This window comes from Hypomesus nipponensis, chromosome 7 (assembly GCF_054491055.1).
Source record: "Hypomesus nipponensis isolate SF chromosome 7, ASM5449105v1, whole genome shotgun sequence".
Taxonomy (NCBI): Eukaryota; Metazoa; Chordata; class Actinopteri; order Osmeriformes; family Osmeridae; genus Hypomesus; species Hypomesus nipponensis.
In genome coordinates this window covers 6,067,684-6,083,212 of record NC_140367.1, presented here as the reverse complement: position 1 = coordinate 6,083,212, position 15,529 = coordinate 6,067,684, and the positions used below count along the sequence as shown (strand labels likewise).

General features: G+C 46.5%; 1 protein-coding gene across 2 annotated transcripts; it reads right to left on the bottom strand.

Moving 5' to 3' along the window:
• Positions 1-180: 180 nt before the first annotated feature.
• tnpo3 (transportin 3) lies at positions 181-10,792 on the bottom strand. Of its 2 annotated transcripts, none has more exons than XM_084701189.1 (23): positions 10,520-10,792; positions 8,429-8,629; positions 8,046-8,119; positions 7,690-7,846; positions 7,001-7,144; positions 6,584-6,759; positions 6,347-6,485; positions 6,123-6,269; positions 5,915-6,022; positions 5,691-5,782; positions 5,452-5,591; positions 5,133-5,324; positions 4,901-4,992; positions 4,711-4,787; positions 4,500-4,560; positions 4,232-4,375; positions 4,010-4,126; positions 3,786-3,880; positions 3,225-3,381; positions 2,385-2,552; positions 2,075-2,187; positions 1,194-1,286; positions 181-1,050 (listed from the first exon to the last, which is right to left on the bottom strand). In XM_084701189.1, the coding sequence occupies exons 1-22, from the start codon at positions 10,637-10,639 to the stop codon at positions 1,226-1,228; spliced, it is 2,775 nt and encodes a 924-aa protein (XP_084557315.1). In that variant the 5' UTR covers positions 10,640-10,792; the 3' UTR covers positions 181-1,050; positions 1,194-1,225. The 2 variants fall into 2 exon arrangements, with proteins under 2 accessions (XP_084557315.1, XP_084557316.1); XM_084701190.1 differs by having other exon boundaries at positions 4,232-4,372.
• Positions 10,793-15,529: the final 4,737 nt, after the last annotated feature.

The following is a 15,529-nucleotide window of genomic DNA, read 5'->3' as shown; positions in this document are numbered from 1 at the left end:
GCTCTTCTACAGTGCATGTCTGCAAGTGTAAGTATTGTCTGGCAGATGGGGGGGCTGTGCAACAATGGAAAACTTGTTCAACTGGTTTCCAGATATAATTAGTGAAGGGTATAGGTGCAGTACCAGAGGGCTTGATCTCTACAAGACAACCTAAAACATGATACACAGAACAAGGGTACGTTTGTTCCTCACAGTTGTTTTTATTGTTCACAACAAGGCTACATAGCCGATGGTAGTGTCTGCCTCTCCCAAAAATGGACCAGTTGGAACAAAAAAAAAAAAAAAAAAAAAAAACATTTGCCAGAGTCCACTATCCGCTTGACCTACCTGTCACCATAGTCTTCCTGGCAAAATAACAGTAAAACTCCAGCCAACATGTTTAAAAAGGTCAAAGGTGACGCCAAATCTCCAAGCATTCCCCTTCCACCATTTCCTAAATGCCCCCCACAGGCACCGGCAGCCATTTTGTGAAGGGCATCATGGGTTTGCTATTCATTTTTTTATATGGCACGGACAGCAAGACCATGTTTTAAAGTTCTAAAGACACGTCCATGAAAATAAATCATTTCTCAATTTTTAAAAACTTACAAGTCTTTTTTTGATGCATTATGATTTGCAACCAGGCACATCCTTTGTTTTGTTTTCTTTGTTGTCGTATTTTGTTCTTCTTCTTGAAGATGGATCCTGTAGAAATCCAACTGACGCAGAACTAATCCGTTTCAGTCCATTCAGTCGGTGAACGTCCTTCCTCCTTGGGCCTGCCTCCATCTCGCCCCCTTCCAACACTGCAGCCACCCGCCTCTGGGGCAACAATGAGGCAGGGAACCAAGAGGGAACCAAGAGGGAGCTGAAGGGGGGTTGGGGGGGCTCCTCTTGCAAAATGTGTGGTTTGTTTCACCCTGTCGCTCCAGTCCTAGCGATGCATCTTATTGGCTTTCCACAGTGCCAAGTCCCGCTTATCAATCCAGTAGGAGTTCCCTTTAGATTCTTGTCCGCAGTCTTCAGCCTTTTTGCCGTCACCTCTGAACATTTGCCAACAAAAGATTTAACCTGCAGAGTAGGATACCAGAAGTAAACAAACAGAGTTTATAGACACTGGACATGTTGTGACTGATCCACTACTGGAAATAACGGTTGGGCAGGGGTGTGGAGGGTCTCTGGGAGGCGTCCGTTCCTGGGGCTTAGAGCCTTACCTGGTGTTCTGGCAGATCTCTTTGGGGCGCGGCTATCGGAACAATCTGGTGAACTCCCGGATAGCCCAGCACACCTGTTTACACTCCTCCGCACTGGTGAGGGGGCGAGAGAGAACGGCAGGGCACGGGAGAGTTAGACAAACGCAGGACAAGACAACAGGGAGCGAGCTCATCACCACAGAGCTAATCAGGGGGGAAAAAAGAGGGGTATTTTTGTCATGAAAGGAGTCACACACACACACACACACACACACACACACACACACACACACACACACACACACACACACACACACACACACACACACACACACACACACACACACACACACACACACACACACACACACACACACACACACACACACACACACACACACACACACACACACACACACACACACACACACACACACACACACACACACACACACACACTATCTGTGCCCCTAGACTGCCTCGGCTGATTGAGGCTGCAGTATAGCATTGGAAGGGGGCAGCCTTGGGCAGGGAACAGGCCGGCCTCTGGGCAGGCCTGGACGAGTGCTGGGGAACCCATGTGGATTCACCCACTTTCTCCTGCATTCTCCTAGGTTCCACAGCACAGACACCTGTCTGGGCATGCTCCGAATACTCCCACTCAGGAGGCGGAAAACCAGCTGGTCTTAAAAGCACAGCCCTGGGATCAGCATAGTAATCTCAGCCACGAACGAGCACAATAATTAAAAGTCTAGGTACAGCTTTAACCTGATTCTAATGAAGCAACAGCTGACAGATGAGTCAACCGTCACTCGTGCAGGCCAGGATCTGTCTGGAATCCCAGGTTCTGACGAGTGGGCGTGTCTGTAGCGTGAGCGAGTCACGGTCCTCCCTGCCCTCACCTGGTGACCTGCTTGTGGAAGTCTGTGAGCTGTTTGTGTGTGACGGTCACGGCCCCTCCTGACGTCTCCTTTGGAAGCCCCTTCAGAGCATTCTCCAGCCAGCGGCAGAACGTCTGGGAGGGAGAGGAGGAAGAACGGAGGGTGAGCTGTGGTGGCGCCATCTTGTGGTAGAGCCAAGTGTGTGCACTTTGTGGAATCTGGGCATATCTTTAGACACATAGAATGGGCGAGGGCGAGCGTGCAGTATCGCATGTCGTCATGTGAGAGGGGGGGGGGACTGGGTGTCTGCGTGTGTGTGTGTGAGACTCACAGGCCGGTCGAACACCATGATCTCCCACAGCACCTCAGCCACGTCTGGGAGGGTGTAAGGCGGCAGGCAGAAGCAGCACGTGTGCATGAGCTGGGTGACCAGCTGCTGCCCGTGCTGCTCCATGGCTTGGCCAATCAGCTGCTTCCGCACCTCAAAGTCATCCTCGTGCTGGAATACAATGACATACGTTTACATGGATTCATTTAGCAGACACTTATCCAAAAGCGACTTCCAAGAGAGAGCTTTACAAAAAGTGCATAGGTCAATGATCATAAACAACGAGATAGTCCCAAAAACATTGTGGGTAACCAAAACATGAAGCATACATTGTGAAAAGCAAATAAGAGCCAATGGGTAGAACAAGAAGAGCATGTAGTTAAACAAGTTACAACTCAACAATGTGATCCTTGAAAGTGCCTAGAGTGTACCTGGGGGAAAGCAAGCAACAAGAATATAATTCACAGCAAGTACAAGTAGTTAAATCAGTTACAACTAACCAACAAGTCCCTCAATAAATGTTATTGTGTTCCTGGAGGAAATAAACTCTGATCACATCTGATCCAACAAATCTTTCTTAAGTGTCGCCCCCGCTGGAGAAAACAATGTTACACACTGTTCAACATAACCATCTTCATATCTACTTACCTATCTACTATTCAGAGTGAAAGATGAAGGAAATAGTACTGAGTGATTTGAACCAATCATGAAGTTCAGTATCCAGCTCTGATCACTGATTACATTAGCTGATAAAACAGTTGTCCTGGTGACTTTGTCTGATTAGATTGTGTCAGTATCAAGCGGTGATGAAATGCGTGTGCGCTGCGTGGTGGTTTGACTCACGTCGTTGCTGACCCCTGTGTGGATGAGGTCTCGGACAAACTTCATCACGCTACAGTTAGCGTCCCGGTGGTCGAGCGTGGTAGCGGCGATGGCACACTGGATGATGTGGACGATGATGCCACTACTGAGCAGGGTGACGGGACTGCGCTGGACAAACCTGGAGAGGAGGGGAGGAGGGGGTGAGGTCTGCACTCAAGTCACCACAGCGCCAGTCACCACAGCAGCAGTCACCACAGCGGCAGTCACCACAGCCCCAGTCACCACAGCGCCAGTCACCACAGCAGCAGTCACCACAGCGGCAGTCACCACAGCGGCAGTCACCACAGCGGCAGTCACCACAGCGGCAGTCACCACAGCGCCAGTCACCACAGCGCCAGTCACCACAGCGGCAGTCACCACAGCGGCAGTCACCACAGCGCCAGTCACCACAGCGCCAGTCACCACAGCGGCAGTCACCACAGCGGCAGTCACCACAGCGGCAGTCACCACAGCGGCAGTCACCACAGCGGCAGTCACCACAGTAACGCTGGGGGCGTTGAGGGGAGGCGGGCGGCTGCGTACCTGGTGGCGAGTCTGAAGAGGTCGTCCACCGTGTCGGGGTGGTTGCGGAGGCCATTGGGCTGCTCCAGCAGCTGGAAGGTGGGCATGCACAGAGCCTACGGGCACAGAGGAGGGACAAACTGAAGAACCAAACAGAAAATCCACTGTGAGCTCACCGTGTGAAGACTGTATAGCCTTTCATTTTGTTACAGCACAGATGTTGAACGCCTGTGTGTGTGTGTTACCTGTAGCATGTCCAGTAGTCCCTGTCTGCAACCATCCTCCATCCCATACTCGTCCACCAGGATGCTGCCCAGGTACAGGAAACAGGAGTGGGGATACACCTGGTACACACTCACCATCTGGAACACACACCACACCCAGCACTCACTTTAAATCCGGTTTCAGGAACATACTCACACACACTTACACAAATAAAGTTAACACATTCACAAACACACACACACCTGAGTGACCAGGGGCTGTAGAAGGGAGGCAGAGCCCTTGCCCACACAGCGCACGGCGAATCGGAGGCAGCGGCAGCAGCGCTCCACGATGCGGTTGTCGGCCTGGTGTGTGTTCAGAGTCTCCGAGAGCACCGGCCAGATCTGCTTCCGTGCACACACGCGTGCGCACACACACACGCACACACACACAAACGTTAGAATCAATCGGATTGGAGCCTCGTCCTTCCGGGCCAGGTGGCAGACACACGACTCCCCAAATCTGAGTTACCTCCTGGATGACTTTCTGACAGGGGTGCGTCTGTCCGTTCTCCACGATGGGGTTTGTATGTCTGCAGAAACAATCAAACATGGGAATGGGAAATCAGCTCGGTGCTCGGCCCCAACTACACAAACCCCACCCAGATCATTGGACTGCATGTCGGGGGTGCGGCAGAGCGAAGGAAAGCTGTGCGCGTGAGCAGAATGAGAGCTGAGCGTACCGGAAGATGACCGCTAGCCTGTCCAGCCACACGGTGGGGTCAGCAGTTTTGCCATTGCTGGGGTTCTGAGACAGAAGCTGGGGGGAACAAAAACACACACATTAGCACAGACACTCAACTACTAAGTTACTACCTGACCCGGTACATTATGTAAATGAGTCAGATTGCCTGATGCCAAGATTCACATTACCTTCTTAAGGGCCATGACCTGCACAGCACACAGGTCACTCAAACACTCAGCTATCTTCTCCAGGGGCAGGCGAGCCAGGACCAGGGCAGTACCTGCAGCATGACAAGGCAGCATTACTACTGGCACACTCGACCACAGCAGACAGGAGAGTGAAAGGCAAAAACAAGACAGAGGGGGAGGGGGGACGACGACAACAAGAGACATGGGAATACAGGGCAAGTTTTGCAGTCACCTTTGAGAAGTCCGACGGCAGCTTCGGTGGAGAGGGCGAATGAGTCCAGGGCTCTGGCAATGTCCAGAAGCCCCTGGAAGTGCTGGGCCATGTGGTCTCTGCACACTGAGCAGATGTTGTGGATGGCCTTGGCTGCCACCGAGGCCAGCGGCTTCTCCCTCAAGCCCTTCATCAGGTAGTTCAACACGGGATCTGACACAGGCAAGCCAGCAGGGTCAAAGGTCGCTCGGAGACATTGCACACGCAGAACAATACGTCGGGGGGGAATCATGCAGTGTGGGTCACCGGGATATAGAAAGACACCAACACAGATCCCTACCTAGAAAGCGTGGGTTCCTATCCACGACCTCGCTCATCTCCCCCACCAGCTCTATGCTGGTGAAGCGGACAGCGATATGGACCGTCTCAGGCAGCAGCACCACCTGCTCCAGAACCTCCGTCAGGGTTGGGTTGTTCTCCCTGCAGGCGGGTGGGGGGAAGAATTTCCATGTAACACTCAGGCAAACAAGGAAAGGTAAAAGGTCAATGGGCCTGATGGGACGCGCTGCTGACACTCACGGGTCGACACTCTTGGCGATGGCGGCCATGATGAAGAGAACTGCCTCAGTCACCTCCCAGGGAGGGTTCCCCTCCTTCAGAGTGGAGTACAGCTGAGGGGAAAGCAGAGAGGGAGAGAGAGAACAGGATGTGAGGTTCACGAGTTTGGACGTTCTGATCTGGTTAGCTTGGCACTCAGGTCAGCCAGGCTGGGGGGGGGGGGGGGGTTCAACAGCTTCCCGTACCTGGGAGAAACACTCCATGGAGCCCACCAAGAAGATGACGTCTTTGACCAGGTCAGACACCCTCATCCTGAACTCCCCAAAGTCATCCGTGTCCTCTGGAATCCCCTCCTGGGAGCCACCAAAAACACACAGGTTAACAAATGCAGCAAAAGACAGAAAATGAAATACAGACACAGAAAGGGAGAAGCAGCGTGCGAGGGATCCATACGTGGTCAGGGTCCAGCTGGCAGTGGCGGGCCAGGCCGTGCAGCAGTCTCTGGATGTAGGGTCTGAAGATGCCGTGCAGGGCTGGGTCGTTGGTCTTATACAGGTGCTCTCCCAGACGGTACCAGAAGTTAAAGGAGATCTCAACCACCTGGGACACAGCAACACACACTCAGGATCCAGCTGGCTGCGTGTGTCGGTGTGTGTGTGTGTGGCATGTGTGTGTACCTCATACTGGGGGTGTCCTGCACAGATGAGGAGGAGCTCCAGAGTCCGTAGGTCTCCCATGCCCTGGCCAGGGCTCCTCACGGTGGTCTCCAGGAACGTCTCGCACAGCTCGGTGAAGATCCTACAGTAATTGAGCACTCTGGGAAAGACCCAAAACAAACAGGGGAAGTTGTGAGAAAAGGGAGTTGGTGGAAACATCGGGGAAACCACTTATCAGTCGTGCGTGCGCGCGCGTACTTGTCAAGGTCCTCTCGGGCCACGGCCATGTGGTAGGCCGTCTCCAGCGTGAGCACGCCCTGGAACAGCTGCAGGGCCAGCGGCATGTGGGTGTCCACGTTCTCGATGGCGTACAGGGCCGAGCACACGCAGTCCGAGGCGGCCTCGTGCAGGTTGGTGGAAGTCTCGTCTCTCTGCTGCAGGAGGAAGAGAGGTGGCCACACAGGTGTGAACATCGTCCTCATGCAAAATGCAGAGATGGGGTTTGGGAAACGACTTGAATTATAAAAGGCAATTGGGGGACGTAGAAAGGAATACGGCAGACAAATGAATGCTTGAAGAAGAAGAAGAAGAAGAAGAAGAAAAAAAGAGTGCAAACGAGAGAACAAGAAGAGAAGGAGGGAGATGCTGAGGGGGGAGAAAAATGGAGACGCTGACCAGCACTTGGAAGAGGACCATGAGCAGCTGGTTGCTGGCCATGAAGTTGCTGTCCAGGACTCCCAGGTTGAACCAGCTGCCCAAACAGCGGAACACTTTGATCAGCATCTTCTCATCGCTGCCCGTCTTCTCCACACACGTCACCTGGATAACACGACATAACCCTCATCATCCATCACACTGGCCTTCAAGTCAAACATGTCAATGCTCCGTGTAAAAATAAAAAAACATAAATCCCTTTTCTGGAAAATGTAGGTGTGGTGGGTGAGGTTGTGTGATTAATTGTGGAATGCTGCTCTTGGGAAACTCTTAGCAGGCAAATGATAGGGCAACAAAAGGTAACAATTTCCCTGTAAATGTAAAATCGAAACTAGCTGAGTAAATCACCAACTTTCATTTTTCTGTCAGATCCATTGATTGATTGATTGAACTGATTAAACTCAGGAGACTGGAAAGCAAGACCAGCAAGAGTGAGTGGGTTTGTCTAAGCTTGGGATAATGAGGCTGTCCCCTTGGGTTCCACAGTGACTATAGAAAGAAAGCACTCAGGGGAGCTCTGCTTAGCCGGCATGCTCTACTTTATTGCAGTCTGTGTCTGTCTGTGTATGTATGTGTGTATGCTTGACAGGATGGAAGCCCTATCAGTGCAGTAGGGTCGGAGACAGGAGGCCATTTGAGCGAGCCCTCACCAGTAGGGTGACCACGGTGCTCGAGTAGTAGGCCAGGTCCTCAATGATCTCAGTCCTTCGGTTGGCTCCGATACGCAGGGAGCGGCTGTGCACCTCCTCAGGCAGCACCGTCAAGATCTCCATCAGGAACGTCATGGAGCTGACATCGTTATTGTACCTGGACAGCAGAAAGGACGGGCGAGATTAACACAAGAAGCAGAACTATCACTTTTACACAGTGAGAGGGAACGTGTGCAAGCGTGGAAGAGAGGTGTTGAAGATCTAACACTGTCCAACTTCACTCACTCACACACAGAGAGAACATTACAAGGAATTTCCACAGATGCCGAAACTGCTTCTGTTCCTGCCACTCTTACTTTTCAATGAGGGTGTGAACGCAGCCCTTCCAGGAAGCCATCTGAAGGGCAAGGTCTGCTATGGCCAGAGCCAGCTGACAGAACAGGAAGAGAGAGAGAAATTAGATACAAGACCAAATTAAATGACTTGTAATTCTATTAATATGAAAGGGTAGCCTCTCAAATGCCAGCCTCCCTCCTTAAGAATATATTTTCTATTCAGCAGGTCAAACACACTTACACATAACAAAAAAGCGTGCAGAGTGAAACCTTTGAGTAACAGTGACCCTGATGAGTGTGCTACCTGGGAGACAATACCCGGGAACGCCTGGGAGGTTTGAATCAATGGGAGGTGTTACCTGCGTGGTTCTCACTGAAGGCAGGGTGGGGGCGAGAGGCGTTACCTGAGTGACGATGATGGGGGAGAGGTCTTTGAGGTTCTGGATGTGGGACAGCAGTGAGTCACGCAGGGCGATGTGCGTCTCCGGAGGGAGCTCGTAGAACGACGTCTGGATCTTCATCTTCATGGTCTGAGCTGCGAAGTAGCATGACTCCACATCCTGCTTCATTTGAAGGAGCTGGTCGGATATCTCCCAGGCATACATCTGCAGAGGGGGGCAGTCCAGGATCAGATGAAGCTATGAGCTCCTCTACCCGTGATGTACGTTAGCTTATAAGTGACACTTTAGTTCACTTCCACTGCAAATCAGGTGTTTTGGCTACTTTGAGAAAAAACTATCTTAAGACCGTCGAGCATATGTTTAGGTGCTAGCTAGGCATGTGATTACTCTGCTTGGCATTCTTTACATTCCCAGACCTATAAATATAGCATTGCCCAAGCTGACACTGACTGGTGCTAAAAGCCATATACTGTATACTCACCCCACTTGCAACCCTGCTACGTACACTAGATAAAGTATTTACAAATTCCCTTTTATATGTATGCAAAGTTGCAAACCTGTTTGATTAAGTAGAAACTCTGAAAGGGGAGGGGGGGGGGGTTTCTTCAAATGTCAGTCAGTGACTAGTATGTCCTGCCATTGGCAGCCATAGAAAAGTTGCTGACAGAACAGCATGCTTTATCTCCGCCACCCCCCTCCACACACACACACACACACACACCGGTCAATCACTCTCAAATTTTCCCTTTCAAATTCCTTAAAAAAAACAACAGCAATGTGCATTTCAATGCCGTACCACATACATTTTAGGTAAAAATAAATAAATAATTGGATTCCAGGCGTAAGACCCATAAGTCATCCTGAATCCCATCCGGCAAAAAAAATGTGTTGCGTTACCACCCGAGATGCGCTTTAGAAAAGTTAAATTGTATTTCTACGACGAGTGCATCAAAACTCCTTTAGTCTTTTATTTTTACCAAAGTGATAAATCTGCTGAAATCTTTATTCGTAGGTACTTATTGTAGTCACAAATTCTTAGTAGATTATCATCATCGGTTTTGAATCAATTTGATAGCAGGTATAAAATACTCCATACGTAAAAGTCCTCTTTAAATTGCAGTTGGAACTCGCAGGCAGGAACTCAATTAGATAAAAAATAGGTGTTTCGGTATTTAAGAACGGTACCCTACTCGTATATATTTTTTTAATCTGGTGCTGCCTCCAGGGAGACATTGAGTAATGTATGTAGTACATGCAACGGAGTAAGGGTCAACGGATCTCAAAGTTGCAACGACAAGAAATACAAACACGGAAATGAAAATAACGATGGCTAAGCTATAAACAACGTCAGCGATAACGCCTCACATTCAATACAGGCCGATTGCATGGTGTACAACTAGCTACCCAGGGTAGGCTAGCATTAATCAGGTGGTACACCGCTAGCAAGCTAGCCCCTACTGAACAATCAAGAAGCGCCGCCCCTCATTACAATGCAAACATATTTTAACAAAATATTGCACGCTTTAATAGCCGGTTTGGTGCTACTGTTAAGTTGGCTAACTACGCGTGTAGCCTACAAGTAGGCTAAGTTGTGTTGGCTCACTGCGGCCATGCAAGCTAGCTAACGGTACCCACCCACTCTGCCGCTTTAGCTGTGCCTAGTAGTAATCCCCGTGGATTTCTCTGAAATTTCACTTTATTTGTCAGTTTCGCAGGTAGACACAAAGTACAATTATCTACCACAGTGTTTTATTGAAAGCATGTTGATGCATAACGCTATATGCAAGTTTTCCGGCAGCTAGGCAAGGCTAGCCAATGCTGTAGTTTGCTTCCGTATAGCTAGCATAAAGGGCTATCTAGCTAATTGTTGTTAGCCACCAGATTCATTCATTCCTTGCAATGATGACGGCAAGCTGGATATTTTACTAACTAGCTAGCGTAACGCAACAATTAATCAATATGAACCGACGACGAGGTATCATGGAGTTTCATGCAATATTAAGCTGAGCAAGGGCCTTTCGCGCTATGGCTTTTTTCCAATAGGTTAGCTAGCTAGGCCCATTCGAAGTCCCCATACCTCTCCCATTTCCTTACCGATCTCTGCAGCTCCCCAAGCCACACGGAGGCTCGCTCTTTACCGGCAGGGTCCGGATCATGATAAAGAGCCTGCACGGCTTGATACACAAGTGCAAGTGTCGGTTTACCCCCCTCCATAGCGCTATGCTATGTCGTAGGTTGAAGATATCTATGTGGGTATCTATAAAGGCGCTAGCTTCCTCAAGAGAGTATAGTTACACGGGGTACCAATGCCTATTCAGTCCTTGTGGTTGTGCTCGTTATTCCCGGCCGTACAGTTTCCCGTGTGCACCGACAAATATCCCCGTCTAGGAATAGAGTCGCGAGAATTAAAGTACCGCCCGCAAAATCAAATGACCAATTACCTGATTTAAAAAAGGTGAACTACACTAGTGTCATAAATAATTTACGTCATATACATTTATGTTACAGTATTAATTACAACGTACGATTATTACTTAATTTTCGACCGTTCACTAAATAGATACACTCAATTAAAATCATACTAGTTCATGTCAGAGTACAGTGCTTCAACAATGTTTTAGGTTGACAATCCATCATGTACATTAAATTACATGGATGACAGCGCAGATGTAATTTAAATGTAGTTAGTTTTCAATCTGAGCATCAATACACATCCATCCTTGTATCCCATTCATGTGAATTTGCCTTAGATCAACTTAATCAACTGTATCAGAAACCACACCTTGTCTGGTTGAGTCAATGCCAGTGCACCATCTGTGGCATACTAAACAGCATACAATTACATAAAAGGTGAGGATTAGGATAGACTATGGGGATTTGTTGAAATCAGAGTGGTTTTAGTGGTGGCATGTAAAAAATGGTTTTCAAGCAGGGGCAAATTAATGGACCACCAGGGGGCCTTAAGTTCTCATATATATATATATATATATATATATATATATATATATATATATATATATATATATATATATATATATATATATATATATATATATATATATATATATTTATATATGATAGATCACAGTTCACTGTATCAATGAAATAATGTAATTTACACAATCACATGTACAGTTGCACTAACTGAAATAGTTGACAAATGATTTGTCTATGTGATTAATGGAGCATCCAAACTGTTTGTCAAGCAGCTTACCAGCTCTCTTGAGTCTGCTGAGCCTTCAAGAAGGATCCTAGACTTTCCTCCTTAGCCCCTTCCCAAATTCATCAATACAGACATGGATTTAGATACTGAAGTGAGCATAAATGTTCATTCATTTGTTCAACCTGCTACTCACGCAGTAACTTTCTTAGTAACCTACTCGTTCACTTATTTACTCATAATGCGTGTGTAACGTTGGAATGACCAGACAACATCTTTAATTGTATGTTATACAATTACTGTAGATTTCTGAGTGTTAATACTCTCTCAAGGTCACCTTTGACTATCTGAGTGAAGGGGTTCCAGTGACTAAGAGGCAGTTGAATCCCAGGTAGCAAACACGTTTTTTTAGAGCTACATACATGTTTTAAATGCTATGGAGTCTTGGGGAATACTCTTACAGTAAGTCATTGGGTAACATTGTGAAGCCTTTTTTTTTTTTTTTAAGATACCACAAATGCCAGCTAAGAAAGCACATTTTATTTATTTTGTTTACATGGTACAACATGCAATTAGCTTTCATCAACACACTCAAGTTACAAATAAATAATTTCAAAATTTCAGAAATTTGTCTTCAACTCTTTATTTTCCATCTGCTGTTCAAAGTCATATATGTACCATAATGGCAGATAGGTGCAAATGTTGTTTGGTTGAGGCGCTGTTGCAGACCACCCCCAAATCCAGGTCGTAACATACCCATGCATTTGAAACATACAGCTTGGTTATGATACAACCCCGGGTCTGGGGATGACATCTCTTATAGCTGTTCACTCGCTTTCCTTGCGTTATTACCTAGATTCAAGCAAAGTAGAGCAAGCAGAATGTAACAAGATACACATACATATGCAATTTTGGTTAGATTAATGTTTTTTGTAACCGCAAAAACACTTGAAAGTTTGATGTTTCCCTTCCAATAAATATAAACAACTGATGTTTTGTAAATGTTATACCATTGCGCAAATCAAAGAAATTAACCAGAGTGACCATTGACGGGTAGAAGAACAGTCCTAAAATAATATTCAATTTTTTATTTCAATATAAACAGTCAGTTTGAAAATAAAAGATATCCCTCAATATTATTTAAATCAAAAAGGTTTTTACAGTACACAATTAAAGACAACTACACTTGGAACGTTCCATTTACAAATGGTGAAATAAAAAAATGAAACATACCTGTGTGTTAGAAGAGCCTTTGCCTCATGTGACATATGATTCATCAAAGCAACTGAACCAGCACCTTACCTGACACACCTTTTACTCTGTACTGACCTAACAACACAGAGGCAGAGAAAGAGATAGGGAAAGGGAGAGAGAGATAGAGACAAAAGTAGACAGAAAGTGAAGAGTTACCAAAGAAAAGAGAAGGGACAGAGGGGAGGTATATAAAAGGAGGGTGTTATGGTAAGTAGTAGAGGAGGAGATTTAACTCTTTGTCCCATCCTGAGATTAGCTAACCTGACACAGAATCTAAATTTACAGTAATGGGATAAACCTGTAGTTTGGTGCTTATCCCAGGATTTGTAGGGATTAGGAGGATTGGCCAGGTATACTTCAGGTTAAACCATATTAAAGGCTGATCCCTGAGCTTGTGGCATCCTAAGACTCTAGTGTCCTGTTTGTGACATGGCCTGATAGACATGGTGTCCAGGTGGAGGGCTTCACATGGCAGGACACTAAGAGGGAAGAGAATGATGACAAACCTAGGCCACTTACCTGGAGAACACCTGTCATAACTACTGTCCTATGAATTTCAGGGAGTAATTCCACTATGTAATGCCATGATGTATTAAATACCCTGATGCTGGTGAAATATTTTATTGGGAGCAGGCATGCTTTCAAGGATTGTTTCCAAAATATTCTTTCTTTGTTTTCTATATCTGTTATATATCATTTTTAGTGCCTGTAGGGGAAGCATCTGGACAGAAACACTGTTAATTTTATGAAAAGGGGAACATGTTATCAGTGACATGGCTTTACAGAGTGCATATGTTGCCATGAGTGTTTGCATATTTCAAACATAAACTATGAAAACATTTACCTTTCCATATTGTTTGCTTTCCATACCTATTAATATCCTTAGAATGTATAGTGTACCACACTACACGTATACAGACAGCGAGATACAGTATTTTCAGAAAGGAAACAATGGTTTCAGCAAGCGTTTCATCACCTGAAATTAAAACCCTTATGTCACCCAGATGAGGAGCACCTAAAAACATTTTTTGTATAGCACTGAACATCATATACAGATAATGCTAAATAACTTTATTGGTTTTAGAAATTACAGGTAGATGCATGTGCCACTTCAGCATAGGCTTTGTCGTACATTTCATGCCGTACCAAAAGCTATCTTGCTCCTTTCAGTCACACAACGCAATCCATGTGTCCAATCTCAAAAGAAGATCATTCTCATTTCACAAAAAAGACAGAAAGCAGCCCATCAACATTCCCCTCATACTATATATACGTTCATATTTCTCTAAAAGTGATCTCAAGCATGCCGTGTATTCCAAATGATCCACAATCGATACTTCACACACTGTACCCCCGCTCTACATCCAGGTCATGGTCTCAGGTGGAGCTTAACTGCTGTGTGATGCTGTACGTTTTATCCGGACAATCCGTTTTTTTTTCTTTGTCCGTCATGATCTTTAAGAGGTTTATGAAAGCTTTAAGACACTTTATAAAGCAGTAGCCACTGTAACATCATTTGTTTTACAGTCGAGAGTAGCAGAGCTGACAGACAGGAGAGAAGATGTAGGAGAACATCTCTAAAGTGGATCCATTTGAGCAATACCAACACTTGGTTATGGGTCTTCTAAATGGAAGCTGTCATTATGGGTTTTGTTGTAGTGGCTACTGGGTTTATTCTGGTTATGAGTGCAAACAAGTCTCTCTGAGATTAAAGGGAATTGTAGAAGGGGATGAATTTACCTACTTATGAGAACACTGAGCACTGTGTGCTGAGCTCATAGTGCTTCTGTGGTATTGATTACACATTGAACAAGGGTAATACCGCATGTAAACTCCCCTCAACCAACCAATTCAATTCAGGGTATGAAAAGCATCATCCTACAGGTTTATATTTATTTGGAACAACCAAGGCCAAGGTTTTGAAACCACAGAGCTCCCTGGGTAGTGTCTAACATGGTGGGGTATCTTCTAAGGTATTGTCTAAATTCAATTCAATATATTTATTTGTCATTGTCATAGAAAACAACACAATTATGTTTACAGCATTCAAACACTGCATAGTTTGACATAAAAAAGTGCAATACAAAGTGCAATATTCCTCCAATACAGTTCCCCTTTGTAAACCTTAGCACAATCAAGACACGTAACAGTACAATAACAATATTCAGTATCAGCAGCATCGTGAAGGGCTTTAAAAACACGGATGACCTAACAGAAGCATAACAAGGGCGGAACAGTCAAGATATGTGGAGTATTTTGTTATTTGTGCAACAATGCAAAGTCCAGTTCTTTGTTATTGTAATTTGTGGGTGTGGTTACTGTCCATAAGAGGGTGGCAGAAAAGGGGGGGGGGGCACTGTTCAGAACCCTCACAGCCTGTGGGTACAGACTGTTGGTCAGTCTTGATGTTCTGGCCCGTATGGACCTGTACCTTCTACCTGAGGGCAGCAGGAGGAACAGATGGTGAGCTGGGTGGTGACGGTCCTGCAGGATGTTATGCACTCTCCTCAGACAGCGGGTGGCGTAGATGGTGCTGATCTCGGGGGGCGTCGTCCCAATGATTCTCCCCGCAGTTTTTACCATCCGTTGGAGTGTCTGCTGTTCAGCCTTAGTGCAGCTGGAAAACCACACTAAGGAACCATACGTTAAAACGCTGCTGATGGCACAGTTGTAAAAGTTTGCCATCAGTG